The sequence below is a fragment of the Desmodus rotundus genome, chromosome 3 (genome assembly GCF_022682495.2).
Source record: "Desmodus rotundus isolate HL8 chromosome 3, HLdesRot8A.1, whole genome shotgun sequence".
NCBI lineage: Eukaryota > Metazoa > Chordata > Mammalia > Chiroptera > Phyllostomidae > Desmodus > Desmodus rotundus.
The window spans coordinates 22915588-22933930 of NC_071389.1; the positions used below are offsets into that span (position 1 = coordinate 22915588).

The window sequence follows — 18343 nt, forward strand, 5'->3', positions numbered from 1 at the left end:
CTTGAAATTTTTCTGCAGAAAAGGGTGCTCAGGGCACCACACCGCAGCACGCAGAAGGGAGGTGCAGACTCAGGTCCAGTTCCAAGGTGAACTTTAGGGGGCTGGTGGGGTTTTGTTTGGTTTTTTTGAAGAGTGATCGACCATACATCTTGAACTGTGAGTTTCCATGGTCTTCATGTTTCAATTGTGTTACCATTTGACACATGCCCCTTGGTTGCTGAGATTTGCATACCTTGTAGGAAATTAATTAGGTTAATCTGTCAATGCCAGGAAAGGCTGTGATCATTTTCGCAGTATTTGATAAAATGTCTTTATCATGAAGGGGGCTGAAATCTTTAGTTTTATCTGTAGAAGATAAGGTATACAACATAATGATTTGATATATGTACATATGGCAATGATTACCACAATAAGCTTAGTTAACACCCCTCACGTCATAGTTGGATTTTTTTTCTTGTGATAAGAATTTTTAAGATTTACTCTCAGCAACTTTCAAATATATAATACGGTATTGTTAACTATAGTCAGCATGCTGTGCGTTAGGTCCCCAGAACTTATTTTTCTATATAACTGGAAGTTGGTACCTTTAAAAAAAATTGAGGTATAATTGACACATAATACTTAGTTTTAGGTATACAACATCATGATTTGGTACTCATATGTACTGCAAAGTGATCACCACAATAAACTTAGTTATTTTACTGTGGCGATCACCGCAGTACAAATAAATACCAAATCATGATGTTGTACATGAGCGTCGTCCCTGAACCAGGAGGTGATCGGCTCAGTTTCCCATCAGGGCACGTGCCAGGTTGCATGCTCATTCTCGGGTTGGGATGCGTGTGGGGGGGAGCCGATTGGTGTTTCTCTCTCACATCGACGTTTCTCCCTCTCTCTCCCTATCCTTTTCTCTTGAATGAGAATAAAATAAACCTTAAAAAAAGAATAATGCTTGGGTACAATTTTATGTATAATTATAGAGAAAAAAGACACCTTAGAGACTTAGGGTTATGAAGCCTGAAGCAATGTCTGATTTTCAGCTGGAACAAAACATTAGTAATAGACTTTTTGCTAAGTGATTTTAGGAACAGCCCGATTCTAAATATACAAAATTACTCTTTCTTTCCTATAATATACTTTGCTAAGTGGAAAAACTAAAACCAAAACCAGAACGTAGGAGTAGTTTTGATGCTGCACCAGACAGGATTTCAGTCACAACATCGTTCCAGTGGTTTTCACTTGTACTTTATACAAATGTAAAACTAAGTGTATTTAAATATATATAATATACACATGAGTTTAATTTTTCTAATTTATTTTTGGACTTTTCTAAAGATTTTAGATTATACAAGCTTGCCATCTGTGGTATCCCTTTGAATAGTATTTTTAAAAATATATTAAGAGGTGCTATCTAAATCTTTAATGAGAAAGTATTACTACTGACTACATTAAGGCCCTTTAGATACTAATTTAAAGTCTGCACAAAATTCTTTTAGATATTAAAGTCTGCACAAAATTCTAACCCTTTACTTTGAATTTATCAAAGCTACTTTCCATTGACTCTAACTGAGAGACGTGTCTTCTTACGCAAGAAGAGCAGGCTTTGAAGACGGGCAAACCCAGTGGGAAAACGGTCTCCACGCACCTGCGGCTGTGCAGCTGAAGCAGCAGTTACTTCCGTCTGGTGAATGTGTCGCATGACACTGCAGGGTCCAGCAGAGGTGGTGCCCACGTGAGTGTGGCTGGTCGGGTAATAACACGGGTGTAATCATTTATAGTCTTAATTTGAACATTTCACTTAAATTGTCATATGGTGCACTTGAGTGTGACATTGTTATATTACAGAATTACATGCTTATGAGTTTGTAATAAAAGGGGGCATTATTTGTGCTGGACCCTGTACTTAGCCTTGACTAAGTCTCAACCTTGACAATCTCAACATGAATGTATTTGGCCTGAGGCAAGTGCAAGATCAGCAGAAAAGTAAGCTGGAAAAAACGCCAGTGTCAAGCAATTTCCTCTGGAGTGATGTACAAACAAAAATGTCTACATTAAAGTGAGAGAGGCCAACTCTTTCCACCCACTCCATGCTTTAAAAAATGCAAGTTAGCCCTGGCTGGTGTGGCTCAGCGGATTGAGTGCCTGTGAGCCAAGGGGTCACTGGTTCAATTCCTGGTCAGGGCACATGACTGGGTTGCAGGCCAGGTGCCCTGTTGGGGGCGTAAGAGAGGCAACTGATGGTTTCGCACATAGATGTTTCTCTCCCTCTCTTTCTCACTCCCTCTCCTCTTTCTAAAAATAAGTAAATAGAATCCTTAAAAAAATGAATACTGGAATTTACTCTGGGGAAATTATGCCCAACTCCCTTAGCAAACAGCTCATATGAAACCTCAAGATCTTCCATTACAACTTGGAGGAGGTTACTTGAGAAACAGCCAAAGCCAGTCCCAGTTTAAAGCAGAAATCTTCTAATGTGACACGGAATTGTTGTTGCTTCACAGCCTTTTTCACAGTCCCAGTTCTCCCATTTCTAAAGTAGTCATGTCCAGAGCGAAGGCCAAAATTTGATGTAATAGTAAAACCACAACTTAAATCTTTGCTGTCATTTGCCAAGCACGTTAGTAAACTGCTTCAGACTTAAATTCAATTATCTACATATGACAAAAAGAGGATAAAAGAAAAAAAAGTCTTCAAATTTATATTTTGTTTTTCCACTTAAGAGGGAAGAAAAGCTGAAACAAAACAAGCTTTTAAGATGTTCAGTTTTGCATTTCTGCTTATTGGAAATAACAGTATTGTCACATGCTCCTAAACAGAAAAGGGTGAATAAAATGATTATTCATCCTCTGAATTGTCTTTATATCTATTTTTCTCTAGATTTACCTCAACACCAAAATAGGAATTACTATTTTGTTAGAGATCGGCCATTTGAAAGAAAAAAAAATAATAACTTACCTGAAATGAATCCAGATAAAAGGTAGTTAACACTCACGGAGAAATTATAATCTGGCATTCAATTCTCTTATAATATTTACAGTGATCAAGAAGCATGGTAGTAAATTTCAGTAGGAAAAGCGCAGGAAGGAGATGGAGTATGAAGAAGTACTGTGTTTGCCTCTAGGCATTAGAAGTGCAACCTAGCCTTCGCTGGTGTGGCTCAGTGGATTGAGTGCTGGCCTGTGGATCAAAAAGTGGCCAGTTCAATTCCCAATCAGGGCACATGCCTGGGTTGCCAGCCAGGTCCCTAGTGTGAGAGGCAACCAATCCATGTATCTCTCACACGTTGATGTTTCTCTCCCTCTCTTTCTCCATCCCTTCCCCTCTCTCTAGAAATAAATACTGTATTTTTTGGACTATAAGACGCACTTCTCCCCCTCAAATTTGGGAGGAAAAGGGGGGTGCGTCTTATAGTCCGAATGTAGCTTGCCTGGCTCGCTGGGTGGACGGGGGTCAGGGGACCTAGGTGCAGCTTATAGTCCGGTGCGTCTTATAGTCCAAAAATACGGTAAATAAAAATTTTTTTTTAAATAAGTAGTGCAACCCTGGCTGGTGTGGCTCAGTGGATTGAGCATGGGCCTGCGAACCAAAGGGTCACCCTTTCGATTCCCAGTCAGGGCACATGCCTGGGTTGCAGGCCAGGTCCCCAGTAGGGGGGTGCGTGAGAGGAAACCACACACTGATGTTTCTCTCCCTCTCTTTCTCCTTCCCTTCCCCTCTCTAAAAATAAATCAATAAAATCCTTTAAAAACATGTTTTTTAAATAAAGAAGTGCAGCCTAAAGAAAGATACTTAGGCTTCAGAAGACAATACACAAAGTAGGCTCTGCAAATACGCACCTCCAGGAAAAGTTATCCTGTAGCTACATGTGGGGATACCTTATGAAGATACTATTTTTCATATTAGAATAAGATCATATGACCAAGTTTTAACTAAAGTACTTTTAAACGTGTTCTAATTTGATAAAAGTTGTACTCTCTATTTTAATCATTGGAGTTTGCTAAATTGGGTAATCTATGACATTTACCGGGAGGAGAAATTTGAGGAGAACAGAGAAAATAGATATCCCAGGACTTCACAGATTTTGAGAGAAAAAGGCTTTCTGCAGAGACAGTGCATGTCTTCTTTGGCTAAATCTCAATCACTTAAAAAAATGATACGCTCACATTTTTCCGTTTCACATTTTTTTATATTTAAAAAATTTTCTTGCTTCATTGTCTATATCTCTAGGATTTTTTTTTTAGTTTTAGTTATTTACTTTTTAGAGAGAGGGGAAGGGAGGGGGAAAGAGAGGGAGAGAAAGATCAATGTGTGGTTGCCTCTTACATGTTCCCCACTGGGGACCTGGCCCACAACTCAGGTATGTGCCCCAGACTGGGAATCGAACCGGCAACCCCTTGGTTTGCAGGCCTGCGCTCAATCCACTAGCGACACCAGCCAGGGCTCTAGGATCCTTTTTAATCCTTGAGAATATCGAATGGATACTCAGGTTCTTTAAATCTGAAGAGGCAGAGCAGCTGACTAAAGGACACTACAACTAGACACATAACAGCCATGCACACATCTTCCTCTTCCTAACGTTCATTCGAGATGCGGCTGCTTTATCCAAGAACAGCCATGCCCAGGCTACTACATTAAACAGAGAAAGGATGTTTATAACAGAGTAACTCACTCCTTGGATATCATGTGTGTGTCCTGTGTGAGGATTCCTTTGAGCATACGGGGCTCTTTTTATGAGTCCATATTTGACCAGGTATCATGATGATCACAAAACACAGAGCTAAAACTAATGGTGGTTGAAAATAAATTTCCTATTTTATTTCAATAAATACACAAGTCCATCAATAAGAACCAAAAATATCCCCAACTTAAAGGGGTCGTGGTAATGTGCAGGCCACCTGACTCTGGTGTGGGCCTTCCTTCTCTCGGGTCTCCGCTATCCACTTAATTGGCTGTTTGCTCAGCTGGGAGATCCCTTTTCTTCCAAATGATAAATGTCATCTGATCTAAATTTCCTTTTAGCAGAAAAAATGGAGGAAACTTGAAACTGACTTCACCTGGAGCATTTGAGAGGCCTCAGGGTTCTCATCATAACCCACTATAGCAGAAAATACGTCCCTGGTGAATGCACTGAGCTGTTGCCAGGTATTTGCCAAGATCTGAAATTCTTCAGCAGTATGTTTGCACATTGCACATGTCCTAAACTTCTGGGCAGTCGTAAACAACACAATTAATAGAGCAGTTCCTTTCTAGTACAAAATACTAGAACATGGTTCTTATCACTCTGTTTTCTTGGTCCCATTCACCAGCCTCCTCACCTTTTCTGCTAACATTGTCCTCCCTCGGCCGGGGTATGTGGGGCCTCGCAAGTCATGAGCACCAAGGCCGCCACCACAGTCAGAGATATGCACCAAAGCCACCACCACGCTGCCATTTGTTTACTTCTTTCTGTTATAAAATGTTTCAAAACATATGAGCCAAAATTTGACCATTTCTTCCAGCAAATAATTTGTCCGAGACATGTTTTATGGTCTTCTTTAATCCTAGTAAAAGAACTATATCACAATTTCCCATGTATGTCTGGTTTATGAGCCATATATTAGAATTTAGAAAATAGTCCATGGGAAAAAAATTTTCTGTGGTCATTGGTCTGGAAAATGTTCTAGCCTCAGTCTCTCTGCGGAGCACCAGATTCGCATTCCTCGCGTGTCTGGACAGCACCTGGATCCACCACGAGCACCGCAAACTTCTCAAAAGCCAGCTTTTTCCTCCCCTTGCCTACCAAGTTCTTGATTCTCTGCCTCTCCTTCCTTTAGGAAGGCTAACACCATCCCACCTATTACTGACGTTTTAAACCTGAGGAGTCCTTCTTGGACTCCTCTCATTCCCTCATTCATCAAACCTGAACTTGGCCTCTGAGGCAGACTGCCTGCGTTGCATCTAGGCTCTCCCACTTAGTTATGTGACCCTGAGCACGTTCCCCTCTCCTCTGTGTCTTAGTTTTCCCACCTGTAAGACGAACATGATAATAGCACCCCACCCCCCTCTTCCTAAGGTCCTTCTGCACTGTCCCCACAAGAGGACTAGGCCGTGGCGGGGAAATCGCATCCCTGCCTTCCTCTCGATTTCCCGCGCCACCACTAGAGGCAGTGTGGAGTCATAACGCACAGAGGACGTGGACCTGTTTTTAGATACCTGTGAAAACGGCACTGATGCTTACCTCACGTAATAGTTATGAATATTAAACGTTAGCGTTTCCACCCTAGTTGATGTAGCTCAGTGAACTGAGCGCCAGCCTGCAAACTGAAAGGCTGCTGGTTCAATTCCAGGTCAGGGCACATGCCTGGGTTGAGGGTTTGGTCCCTCAGTCCAGGAGTGTAGGAGAGGCAACTGATCTGGTCGGTGTTTCTCTCCATCTCTCCCTTCCCCTGTCTTTAAAAAATGAATAAATAATATATATATATTTTTTTAAATGTTAACATTTCCCAAGGCCTAGAACAGTACTGGCACGGTTGAATTGTTTTTCCTTCTCTTTTTTAAATGGTTGGATTTCGAGCTTTGCTTCTAATGTTGCAGTTACCACTCCCAGGGATGTGCCCTCTCCAAATACGATTATCATTCCGCTTGTGCCGTCAGGCAGATGGATGACATTGTTGGACAGGGCAGCACCAAAGGAATGCGTGCAAATAATCTCATATATATTCGCACTTCTGGAAGGATACCTGCTAGGGAATGATGAGCGGGAGATTCCTTTTTCTATGTACGTAAGTTTTATCATGTCAATTCATAACATTGATCAAAATTAAAATGTTTAACTTGTAAATGAAGAGAACGCCACAGCCTCCTGGCCTCAGCCGTTTCACGCCCCATCATGCAGCCGGGGCCCCGCAGCCTCTAGGCCTCGCCACCCCAGCTAGTCTGTTGCCAAGGTAAACACGCGGGCGGGCCGTGGTTACCAGCGCAGGGAACCGCGGGTGCCTAGCAACCAGGGCCCTTAACAGAGGAGCTGGCCAGAGGAGGCGGAAGGCCGAGCTGGGAAGAAGGTGAGAGGCCAGCGGAGCAAGTAATTTAAACCAAAGACGATTATCCTGGGGAAGGGAGGGGTGGGGTTCACGTGGGAACTAAACGGACCCCAGCTGCTCCTCCTCCAACAGGGGCGGGAGGGTCGGAGAGGGAGTGAGACGAGCAGATAGGGAGGGGGGCCAGCGCACGCCCCAACCCCTGGAGAAAAACAAAAAACAAAAAAACCCTCCCCTATGCCAACCCGTATCTCGGGCAAAACTAGCCCGTCCTCTCTGGATGGGGAGAAGGGCTCTTCTCTTAGAACCCCCGCAGGCCCTGACCGAAGCCGGGACAGAGGATGTAGAGAAAGCTCCACGAGACTTGGTTGATGAAAGTAGGGATGGAAACTGGATTAAGGGCTATTTTCCCTGTTAAGCCCCACCCACCCACCAGCCCCACTAAGCTCTCGGCACCACACACACACCCTGCTCCAGGGCCTGCGGGGTCCAGGAGTTCATGTTTGTGGATGAGCAAATCGAGGGCTGTTCCCAAGCAGGCTTCCCCCAGCAAGGGGCTTGGAGCAAAGGGGACAGCAGCAGGTCCTTTGGACGGGGCTTTTGATCTAGAAGAGGATCTCCTGAACAGTCTCCTGCAGCCTTGTTTACCTTCTCCAGCAGAGGTGGGTGTCTTAGAACAGGCCTAGCGGCCCAGCACCATGGCCACGCTGAGCGTCAAGCCCAGCCAACGTTTCCGGTTGCCGGACTGGCACACCAACTCAGAACTGTTGTCCACCAACGCCGAGCTGAAGCGAGATGCATCACACCAGATCCGCCAGGAGGCCCGTGTCCTCCGTAATGAGACCAACAATCAGGTTGGGAGCGGGGGCTCCAGGGGGCAAAGGGATAGTCCCTAAACCCAAACACCCTCTTCATCTGGCTCTCTCTCTTCCAGACCATTTGGGATGAACACGACAATAGGACTCGACTGGCAGAGAGGGTTGACACAGTCAACCGATGGAAGGAGATGCTGGACAAGTGTCTGACGGATTTAGATGCAGAGATCGACGCCCTGACACAGGCAGGGAGCTAGAGCAGGGGCTGCTGACAGGAAACCCGCTGCAAGGTCCCCACCCCCTTCCCCACTTCGAGGTCTGGGAACCCGTGATGGGGTGTTTAGTGGCATGTCCATCTGAGTCACTCGCTGGCCCCTCTACTAACGTGGGGATGAGAGCTGGCCCCCAGTGAATGGCCCACCAGCCTCCTCCTGTGCCTTCATGTTTCCAGATGAAAGAATCAGCAGAGCAAAACCTGCAGGCCAAGAACCTGCCTCTGGATGTGGCAATCGAGTGCCTGACCCTGCGGGATAGTCGGCGTGACATTGATGTGGTGAAGGACCCTGTGGAGGAAGAGCTGCACAAGGAGGTGGAGGTCATCGATGCCACCAAGAAGGCCTTGCAACAGAAGATTAGCCAGACTTTCGAGAAGCTCTGGTAAGGAAGAGACGGGCCATTCTCACGTGTACCTGCACCTGAAGGCTGCGTGTCTCAAATGTGTAGTATTTGTACTGTGGGTGGCGAGCAGCTGGCTCTCAGGCTGGCTGCCTTCTGTCCCTGCTGTGTCCACGGCAGAAACCACTAACTGATTGTAACGCTTTTTCCACGGCCTAGACATGCTCTCAGAATACTTCTCCCGACCCTGCTTAGGGAGCCATTGTCAATTGATTGGAAACATGAGGGATGAAGCCTGAGGGAGGTATTCTGACTGAATACCCTATTGTGAATGTGTATGTGTGAGCCTTTGTGAGTGTAACGAATACGTGTGCCCCTGCAGTTGTGTGCAAGCATGTGGGTGTCATAATTTTGTCTGCGAGGAGCTCATCCAGCTTTGTGATCTTTGTCCCAGCTGCAGCAACAGCTCCATTGTCACTTCAGCCCCCCCACCCCTCAGTGGCCCTGCAGTCCAATGGGGCCTGAGTCCTGGGGCTTGGAAGGATCGTGAGATAGTCTGTTCCTTCTCCAGCCTCCTTCAGGAAGTCCGGCAGCAGCTCAACTCTGACCATCGGGGCAAAATGGAGACACTGGACATCGACAGAGGTTGCCTCTCTCTCAACCTCAAGTCCCCAAACATTTCTCTGAAGATTAATCCCACCCGTGTCCCCGATGGGTAAGAAGTATTTTAATCAGTCTCTCCTTCCCCCACCCCCACAGTGGCCCTAGGCTTATGACCTCGGTATTTCCCACCACCTGCAGCTCCTCCACACTTCAACAGTGGGATGAATTCAGTCGGTTCAACAAGAACCGGGCGGAGGCTGAGATGAAAGAAGCCGCAGAGCTGAGGGAGGCCATCGCCCTCACTATTGCTGAGGTAGCTGACCACTCCCCTGACCCTGCTCCTCCATGGCTAATGGGTGGCCCAAGTGTGCACTCATGCCTTTCCCTTTTCTTCCCTGTTGCCCCTGTGGCCTCCCAACCCTTCACTTGAGCAGCATCCTCAGATGGTGAGGAGCTCATACTCTCTCTTGCCTGGCCCACTTCCTGTCCTTCAGACCAACAATGAACTTGAAGCCCAGAGGGTTGCAACAGAATTTGCATTCAGGAAGCGGCTGCGGGAGATGGAGAAAGCGTACAGTGAGCTCAAGTGGCAAGAGAAGAATGTGAGCCCTCTCTGTTGGATCCCCTGGGGCTTAGACCTCCCATTGTGGGATGAGGAGCCCAGTGCCCATCTGGGAAGCCCTGGGTGCACCATGGTGGGTTCAACCAGTGGACAGCTGACACTCTGTCCCCCGCAGACCTTGGAGGAGATTGCTGAGCTACAGGAGGACATCCGGCACCTGGAGGAGGATCTGCGCAGGAAGTTACTGAACCTGAAGCTATGCCATACCCGGCTGGAGTCCAGAACCTACCGGCCCAATGTGGAACTCTGCCGGGACCAGGTGTGAGGGCACCCCAGTCGGGCACTGCCCACCTGCTAAAGTTTCCTCAGGATCAACTCCCCCCCACCCAGCACATAGCCCTAGTGGAGCAGGGTTGCTAACAGAAGGCAGCACCCAAGTCCTTGGGCTAAAGGATAGTATGGCTGACCTGGGACTCCCAACCCTCATCTCTGCTTCCAGGCACAGTACGGCCTCACTGATGAGGTTCACCAGTTAGAAGCAACCATCACTGCCCTAAAGCAGAAGCTGGCACAAGCACAGTAGGTTTGTGGGAGTGGGCAGGAGGGGCAGGGAGACACCTCCTACCCATGGGGCCTCTTGCTGCCAGCTGGCTTTCCTACTGCCTTCCTTCACCTTCCAGGCTCATGCAGGGCTGGTGGGTTGTTTATGCTTCCTCCCCCAGTGACGCTCTGGATGCTCTGTACAAGCACCTGGCCCGGCTGCAGGCTGACATCGCCTGCAAGGCCAACTCCATGCTGTTGGACACCAAGTGCATGGACATTCGTCGGAAGCTGACTGTGCCTGCTGAGAAGTTTACACCTGAGGTGGACACCTTCACCCGCACCACAAACCGTACCATGAGTCCACTCAAAAGCTGTCAGCTGGAGCTGGCCTAGCCTTGGGGTTCTGAGGCAGGAGAGGAAGGTTAGGTGGGAGGGAATGGAAGAGAACTTTGGAAAAAATGAATCTAATAAATGTTGGGTTTCTAAATCTAGGTTTTCTGCTACCCTTGCATGTAGCCAGCAGAGAGTAAATGGCCCTCCTGTGAATGGAGGAGCAAAAATGGTGACCATCATCCACCAAGCTCCAAGTTCCAAATCTGATCCCTTCTTCCTCTTTAGGGAACCCTTCTTAGGCCTAGGCCAGCACTCCCCGCGCTCTAGCGGGATGACTTCTAACCAGCTCTGCCCCAGCTGAACACTTGCCAGACCTTTTAAGGCCTAGGGAAGGCCAAGAGAAGACTAGAATCACAGTGGGATTTGGGGATGCGGGCCCAGACCTGCGTGGGGGTCAAGAAGAGGGGCTGTTGTGGGAGGGCTGGGGTGGTAGGGCAGAGTGAGGCGTCAGAAAGGCAGGACCCAGAGGGCAGTGGCCTGAAGGGGCAGGGCTGCTACGGTCCAGATAGTCCCTTCCGGGATCCTTTAGTGGCCCTCCTGCCAGGTGTAACACCAGTTACAGACGGGGAAAATGGGATCCAAAAGCAAAGGCCCGGTGGAGTCTAACCAGCGTTGTAGGACCGGCTCTGGTCCCATGCACGTGGACCTGCGCCTCCGGGCCGCTGGGTGGCGCTGTGGGGTGGGGGAGCGAGGGGATGGGGTCAAAGCGCGCCTTGGGGCACGTGCCAGCCGCACCGGAAGTGGTGTCGGTCCGCGCGGATGGCGGCGGCGGCGGCGGTGGCGGCGATGACAGCGGCGGGCTGCGGAGGGGCTGGGGCAGCCCGCTCCCTCTCTCGCTTCCGAGGCTGCCTGGCTGGCGCGCTGCTCGGGGACTGCGTAGGCTCCTTCTACGAGGCGCACGACACCGTCAACCTGACGTCAGTCCTGCATCACGTCCAGAGTCTGGAGCCGGACCCGGGCTCTCCGGGGAGCGCGCGGACAGGTGGGCGGGACGGAGGCTGCTTCCGCGGGGGACTCCGCGCGGAGTGTGAGCACGGCGGGGAGAGGCGCGTGTTAGGAAATGAGGCTCCGTAGGCGGGTGGGGCCAGATCTGGGGATTGGACGGCCTGCAAGGCACTCTGGGCTCAGCGTGGCGAAATCGAGCTCCATCTTCACAAGACCTTTCCCAACTCCGGGGAGGCAACACCATCCTTCCTGTTGTGCAAGCCAGAAACCTGAACGTCATTCTCCTAAATTGCGCCTGATCCACTGTATACATCCTCCCGATTTTACCACTCTTAACCCAGTTGTCTGGAATCAGTGCGCCCCGAGTCCATTCTCCACACAGCAGGGAGTGCACGGCTCAAAACAGATCTTATCGCGGCCTCCCCCACATGAAAGTCTGCAGTGATTTTCCATTGCCCTTAAGATAAAGCCAAATTCCTTTGCGTGTCCTACCAGGCCGGCCCTTCCGCTGTGGCGGGTTTCATCTTACACCGACCCATACTTGCTTTCTGTGGCTCAGCTCCTCTCACATCATGTGTCCTTTAGCCTAGGCCTGTCCTGTGCCTAGGTCGTTCCTTGCCTATGAAGCCCCGCACCCCGCTTCTCTCTCCCCTTGTGCAATCAACTCCTCACCGGGATCTTGGCTCAGTATCACGTCTGAGGTCAAGCACTGGATGATTCTTGGAGAGCATGTAGTATAGCAAGGAATAGGGGCTGACCCCTGGAGAAGGAAAAAGGAGCTAGAGAAGAAAACAGTTTGACAGGAGAAGCAGGTGGCGTGCCTGTCAACAAAATCCGAGCACATTTCAAGGGGAAAACGCTGGTCACTGGTGTGCTACAGGGAGGTTAAGAAGAGGGCAATTTGGATTTAGAAAAGCATTTTTACTAGAAGCCTGGGAGTCAGATTTCAGTCGGTTTAGGAGGAAATGGGAAAATAGTATGGTTTAGCATGAAGGGAAGGAGAGGAGGGATGAGCTAGGGTTGAGGTGAAGACAGGATGCAGGGACAGTTTTTAATTTCATTTTGGTTTGATGTTAAGATGAGGGTAAAACAAGTTTTAGGTCCCTTTGGGTGCAAGTGGCAGAAAACCAAACTCAAAATGGCCTAAGCAAAAAGAACACATTGACATAACTTTAAAGTCTAGAGGTGGGTCTGGCTTCAAGCGAGGCTGAATCCAGGGTCTGAAGCCGCCCTCCCCAGACCTAGTTCCTCTCCTTGTTCAGATCTGCGTTCTTAGTGGGCTTCACTCCCTTTGGCAGACCCTTCCATGGTGACCCTCAGCAGCTCCCACAGCGGGAGAATTTCTCTGTACAGTAGTCCCCATAAAAAGTCCCCAGGAGTCTTAGGTTTAGGTCATCTGTCCCTCCCTGAACAAGGGAATGGATGTGCTCTCTGATCAGGCTAGAGGTGGCTTTAGCTCCATGTGCTCATCACATGGATGAGAATGGGAGAGAAGTGGTTCCCTGGGGAGAAGCAGGGTGCAGGGCCCGAGTGAAAGGAGAGTGGGTGCTGCTCCACCACATGGGGAGATACTAAGGAAACAGGAGGCAGGACAAAGGAAGAAGCAGCTCCCCGGGAACTGGGCTGGGGGGTGGGCCAGAGGAGGGACTTACTCCCTCCAGGGGAGACTGGAGAGTACAGCTGTAGATAAGAGGGCTGTTAGCCTCTGGTCCTAGTGAAGTAGGTGGTGGAGCCCCCTGACAGTAAAAGGGGAGGGGAAAGTGGGGTTGAGGCTTGGCATGCACAGAGAGAGGGTGGCATAGCAGATGAGAGGACGGGAAATGGGGCTGGCTAGAGTGTACTTTGTTCTCTGTAATCGGCTCTTCAAATAAAATCCAGTCCCTGTCCCTAGCCCATTTATGGCCTGTTTGCAAAGTCACCACATAAGCAGTGGTGTTGTGTTGGAAGTGTCAGAGCGGCCCTCCTGGGCACCCAGAGGAAGGATTTGAGACAGGAGGAAGGATGGGAGCAGCCCCAGCTGGAAGGACTTGACCCAGACTCCAAGACTGGTCCTGGGGATGTATGGGGGGAAATGATCGAAGAGGGGAGAACTTTGAATGCCGAGGCAGTGAATGTGGGCCTCGTCCTGAAGGCAACGGATAGCCATATGGAGCAGGAGAGAGATAAGGGAAAGGATATGCTACTCCTAGGAAGACTTTTCTGGCTGTGCATATGGGCTGGTTGGAAGGTTGGGAGCGCACAGGAGGTTTGAGAGGCCCACAGCAGGTCGTATTAAGGCTAGAGCTGCCGCAGTGGCAGCCAGAGGGGGTGGAAGGTTTTCCTTCAGAAAACAGGATATGGTCACTGATTCAGAACAAAGAATTGCTGAAAATCCCGGAGCCTAGGAAATTGGGTGGGAGTGAGAGGCTGACTTACAGCATAAGTGGGAAGTAAAAGGAATGAGCAGGAGGTCCAAGCTGCCACCCTTGAGCCCTGCAACTCCTGTCCCCCCATCATCCCCCCGCAACCCTTTCTCTGCAGAGACTTTGTACTACACAGATGACACAGCCATGTCCAGGGCCCTGGTGCAGTCCCTGCTGTCCAAGGAGGCTTTCGACGAGGTGGACATGGCTCACAGGTGAGGGGGATGGTCCTGGGATGAGGCAAACCAGGTGGCAGTTATTGCACCGCTTGGCCAGAGCAGTGGTGTCATACATGCTGGGACCCCACCCTCAGCAGGAAACAGCCGCTGCAGCTTCCCAGGCTGACAGCACCACTGGAACAGGCTCGTTAGGCCCCAGGGCTTCCTTGTTTCCCAAACCAGCCAGGTTTCTTCTCTTCCTGCCCTGACAGGCATCTTTGAAACCCTCATCCTGCCTCCCTTCCATCCCCTAGATTTGCTCAGGAGTACAGAAAAGAACCCGACAGGGGTTACGGTGCTGGAGTAATCACCGTCTTCAAGAAGCTTCTGAGCCCCAAGTGCCGAGACGTCTATGAGCCTGCTCGGGCCCAGTTTAACGGGAAAGGCTCCTATGGCAACGGGGGTGCCATGCGGGTAGCTGGCATCTCCCTGGCCTATAGCAGCGTCCAGGATGTGCAGAAGGTAGTCTGGGCAGGCTTGCTTCTGGGCTGTCCCCTCCCTGCCCCCCTCTCCTCTGGGTTCTGTGACAGCAGGTCTGAGTCTCCACTGCCTTTGCCCTAGTTTGCCCGGCTCTCGGCCCAGCTGACACATGCCTCCTCCCTGGGTTACAACGGTGCCATCCTGCAGGCCCTGGCCGTGCACCTGGCCTTGCAGGGGGAGTCGTCCAGTGAGCACTTCCTCAAGCAACTCCTGGGCCACATGGAAGAGCTGGAGAGTGATGCCCAGTCCGTCTCAGATGCCAAGGAGTGAGTATATGGGCTGGAGGCGGCTGGAGGCGTGTTTGTGAGTGCACATGTGTGTGGGGTGGACTCCTCTGGTATTGTCACAAGCTGAGACCTTCCTTTAACTGCAGACTCCAGGGAGGGGTGTGGCGAGTCCCTTCACCTTGGCTGTGTGCTTCAAGCAAGGTTCGGGGCCCCAGAGAACAAAACGAGCAGCTCACACCCAGCCCTCACCCACTTCTTGTTAGGACACCTGGGCCTGGGTGTCAGCCTGGCCACGTCCCCACCTCGCCTTCCTACACTGCCCTCCCTGGCCTGGCTTCAACCTCCCTGCAATCTTGTCCCCGACCCACAGGTTGGGCATGGAGGAGCGTCCATACTCTAGCCGCCTGAAGAAGATCGGAGAGCTTCTAGAACAGGACTCGGTGACCAGAGAGGAGGTGGTGTCTGAGCTAGGTGGGCAGTCCCCCTACACCCGTCATCCTTCAGGATCAGGCTTGGCCTCAGGTGGGAGGGGAGCAAGGAGTCATACCTGCCGTCGTTTTTACCTGGGGCTGGCGTGACACAGAGCCAGCTCTGTAGGGTCCGTGGCAGGTTTTGAGTGAGTGTAGCGCCTTCTTGCTCTGGGGCTACAGCACCTTCAGCCTCACAGTAAATATCCCCAGAAATGGCAGCTGGCCACCAGTTCTCACAGCTGATGGTAATAACCAGTGTTTATTTATATAGCACTTTTACTGTATTCTGGGCACTATGCAGAACGCTTTATATCTGTTTGATATAAACCAGCCCTGTGAGAATTCCTAATCCGGTCCACTCTACACGAGGAGTCAAACCCAAGATACAGATCTTGGTCATTAGGGAACTTTCCCAGTAACCCAGCCAATAGGTGGGAGAGCCAGGATTTCAACCCGGGTGGTCTAACTATAGAGCAGGGGTGTCAAACTCATTTTCCCCGGGGGCCACATCAGCCTCGCAGTTGCCTTCAAAGGGCCAAATGTAATTTCAACTCCTTAACTGTTAAGGAATAATTACATTTGTACAGTCCTAAAATTATTTCAGCCCTTTGAAGGCAACCTCGCGGCTGATGTGGCCCCCAGGGGACATAAGTCTGACGGCCTCTGCTCTAGAGCCTGTGACCTCAGTCACAGCTCACCTTGAAGCTGAGAGTGTTGACTTGCTGGAGTGGCAGGAAGCCTGGGAACCCTTGGGGGAGTGGAGTCGAGTTCCTGTAATCTGGTGTCCCCACAGGCAATGGCATTGCTGCCTTTGAATCTGTGCCCACTGCCATCTACTGCTTCCTGCGCTGCATGGAGCCCGACCCCGAGATCCCCTCTACCTTCAACAGCCTCCAAAGGACTCTCATCTATTCCATCTCACTTGGTGGGGACACAGACACCATTGCCACCATGGCTGGGGCCATTGCTGGCGCCTACTATGGGATAGAACAGGTGCCAGAGAGCTGGCAGCAAAGCTGCGAGGGCTATGAAGAGACAGACATCCTGGCCCAGAGCCTGCACCGAGTCTTCCAGAAGAGTCCGTGAGGGCCGCAGTTGCTGGGGCTCCGCCATGCCCAGTGGGACCAACCTCAGCTCAGGTTGGAAACCCTGAGCTTCCTCGGACTTTGCTCCCTGCTTCAGTCTTCCGGCCACGTGGGCAGAGTGCACCGCTAGGTCTGGGGTCTCTTTGGGGGAGGTCATTGGAACAGTGAGTGGGGGACTGGCACCGCCCTGGTGCTGGGTTTCTGGCTTGCTGCAGAGCCTTGGGTGCCCCTGGCTCCTCAGTCAGACAGGAGGAACCAGGGCAGGTTTTATTGGAGGGTACTTGTGGCATTTTTCCTTTATTATCTAGGACATGGAATTGGGGAGGTGGAAGTGATCTGCAGCAGCATCACTTCTCTGTGGGATTTGGCCAGTTTGCAAGAAAGCCTGTCTTTGACTGGACATGGCCCCAACAGCCGGTTTCTCTGGACGGAAGAGAGAGGCATTTGAACCACGCCGATCTCTGTACACGATCCGGATTGGGCCCTTGGCTGTCAAGGGGCTTAACAGCTTCCAGCAGGAGTCACAGAGCAATAAACAGTTTTTGGTTAATCCCAGTACTGTTCCCTCTGTTTCTCCTCTGCCCTGAGTGGATTCTCCCCCCTTGACCTATGCTTAGTGCCTCTCTGAGCTGCGCTCTCCTAGGAGCTAGGATCCCAAGGCAAGAGCTGCTGGGTTTCCGAGGCGGTTTCCTCCAGGTCTGTCAGCTGGCTGTGTTCTGCAGAGAAGGGCAGAGTAGGCATGTTCTGGTACCTTTTCCTGTCGGAGGTCACTCAAAGCGGCCCAGGCAGGGGGTTGGGAACAAGACAGGTTTTCTTGCTCTCAGAGCCTGACTTCATATGTTGCTCTCCAGGTAGGGCCCAGGCCCAGGCAGGCCAGAAACGGGAGCCCTGTAGGAGGAAGCAGAAGGCACCTCTATCCCCGGACTGCCAACCATCGGCTGGAGAAGCACATCATCCTGGGTGCCCTGGGTGGACTGAAAGCTGCCTCATTCTGCATCTTGGGCCCCAGGCAAAGGCCTCAGCCTGTTGGGATGTTCTGCACACTGGCCATTTCAAAGAAAGGGAAATTGAAAGGGAGGAGACAACTCCGTCAAATAGGGACAGTCTCTGAGCATCCTTCCAGCCCTAGGGGAGAGAAGCATGCCCTCTGCAGCTAGCCTGAGGTCTCAGGACTGCTAAGCAGGTCTGCTCTCAGCTAAGATGGGGTTCTGCCAGGCTGGGGCAAACCATGGGACTTGACAGGGTGTGGGATTGGTCTCGGATATGTCACCCTGATTTCCGCAGCTAGGGATAGATCCTAGCTGCTGAGCATGGCAAGGGGTGGGGCAGGTGCTGTCTGTCCAGGACAGCTCCCCCAGCCCAGCTGTAAGCACTGGGCCTGGCCCTCGCCCCGCCCACAAGAGCAAAGATTCCTGATTTCATTCATAATTTGTATCAGATGTTGAAACTTGGCCCTTGGGGTCCTGTGCTAGCTGTCATGCTCCACTACCCCTGAGAGCTTGCAGGAATGTTCCAGGGAAGCTTGATCCTTTGGTTTCTCAAGGCACTTCAGGGCATTTACTTGGTGGAGAGCCTTGGCAGCTCAGGAGCACTGAGCGCTCCTGATGTAGTGATGACAGAACCCATGCCTGGGCAGCACCTGGAGGGGCTCAGCGAGAGCCCCAGCACTCACCCTGGATGCCTCATAAAATCCAGGGTCTTGAGACCGCTCTGCGCCGACGCCTGTCTCGGCACTGTGCTGTTTCATACAACAGATTTACTGAGGCTGTGTCGGTACAGTCAGCACCATGGTTTTTGTTTTCAAAGAGAAATCCCGGTTTCTCTGGTTCCCCCAAGTGCGTCTTTCCCAAAAGCTCTGTGACACGGGCACATGCCAGGTATGTAGAGAAGCTTCTTATACCAGGTTAGAAATGAAATTGCAATGAAAAACATTTAAACCTTAATCTTAAAAAAAAAAAAAAGAGCAATC

The 18343-nt window shown here is 50.4% G+C and overlaps 2 protein-coding genes across 6 annotated transcripts; both read left to right on the forward strand.

Annotated features, from left to right (window-relative positions):
- Positions 1-6985: 6985 nt before the first annotated feature.
- Positions 6986-10628, forward strand: TEKT2 (tektin 2). Of its 3 annotated transcripts, none has more exons than XM_045190372.2 (10): positions 6986-7040; positions 7674-7870; positions 7951-8076; positions 8283-8488; positions 9018-9161; positions 9248-9362; positions 9544-9651; positions 9787-9930; positions 10111-10190; positions 10334-10628. In XM_045190372.2, exons 2-10 carry the CDS (start codon positions 7715-7717, stop codon positions 10545-10547), a joined length of 1293 nt encoding a protein of 430 aa, XP_045046307.1. In that variant the 5' UTR covers positions 6986-7040; positions 7674-7714; the 3' UTR covers positions 10548-10628. The 3 variants fall into 3 exon arrangements, with proteins under 3 accessions (XP_045046307.1, XP_024410605.1, XP_045046308.1); XM_024554837.3 differs by having other exon boundaries at positions 6990-7040; positions 7677-7870; XM_045190373.2 differs by lacking the exon at positions 6986-7040 and having other exon boundaries at positions 7221-7870; positions 10111-10194; positions 10334-10419.
- Positions 10629-11287: 659 nt separating this feature from the next.
- Positions 11288-18316, forward strand: ADPRS (ADP-ribosylserine hydrolase). 3 transcript variants are annotated; one of them, XR_006654673.3, is made up of 7 exons: positions 11288-11529; positions 14013-14109; positions 14367-14574; positions 14674-14858; positions 15190-15290; positions 16083-16428; positions 17226-18316. XR_006654673.3 is itself a non-coding variant. In XM_024554573.4 (6 exons), the coding sequence occupies exons 1-6, from the start codon at positions 11307-11309 to the stop codon at positions 16373-16375; spliced, it is 1107 nt and encodes a 368-aa protein (XP_024410341.2). In that variant the 5' UTR covers positions 11288-11306; the 3' UTR covers positions 16376-16946. The 3 variants fall into 3 exon arrangements, 1 of the variants encoding a protein (XP_024410341.2); XR_002974258.4 differs by lacking the exon at positions 17226-18316 and adding an exon at positions 16683-16946; XM_024554573.4 differs by lacking the exon at positions 17226-18316 and having other exon boundaries at positions 16083-16946.
- Positions 18317-18343: the final 27 nt, after the last annotated feature.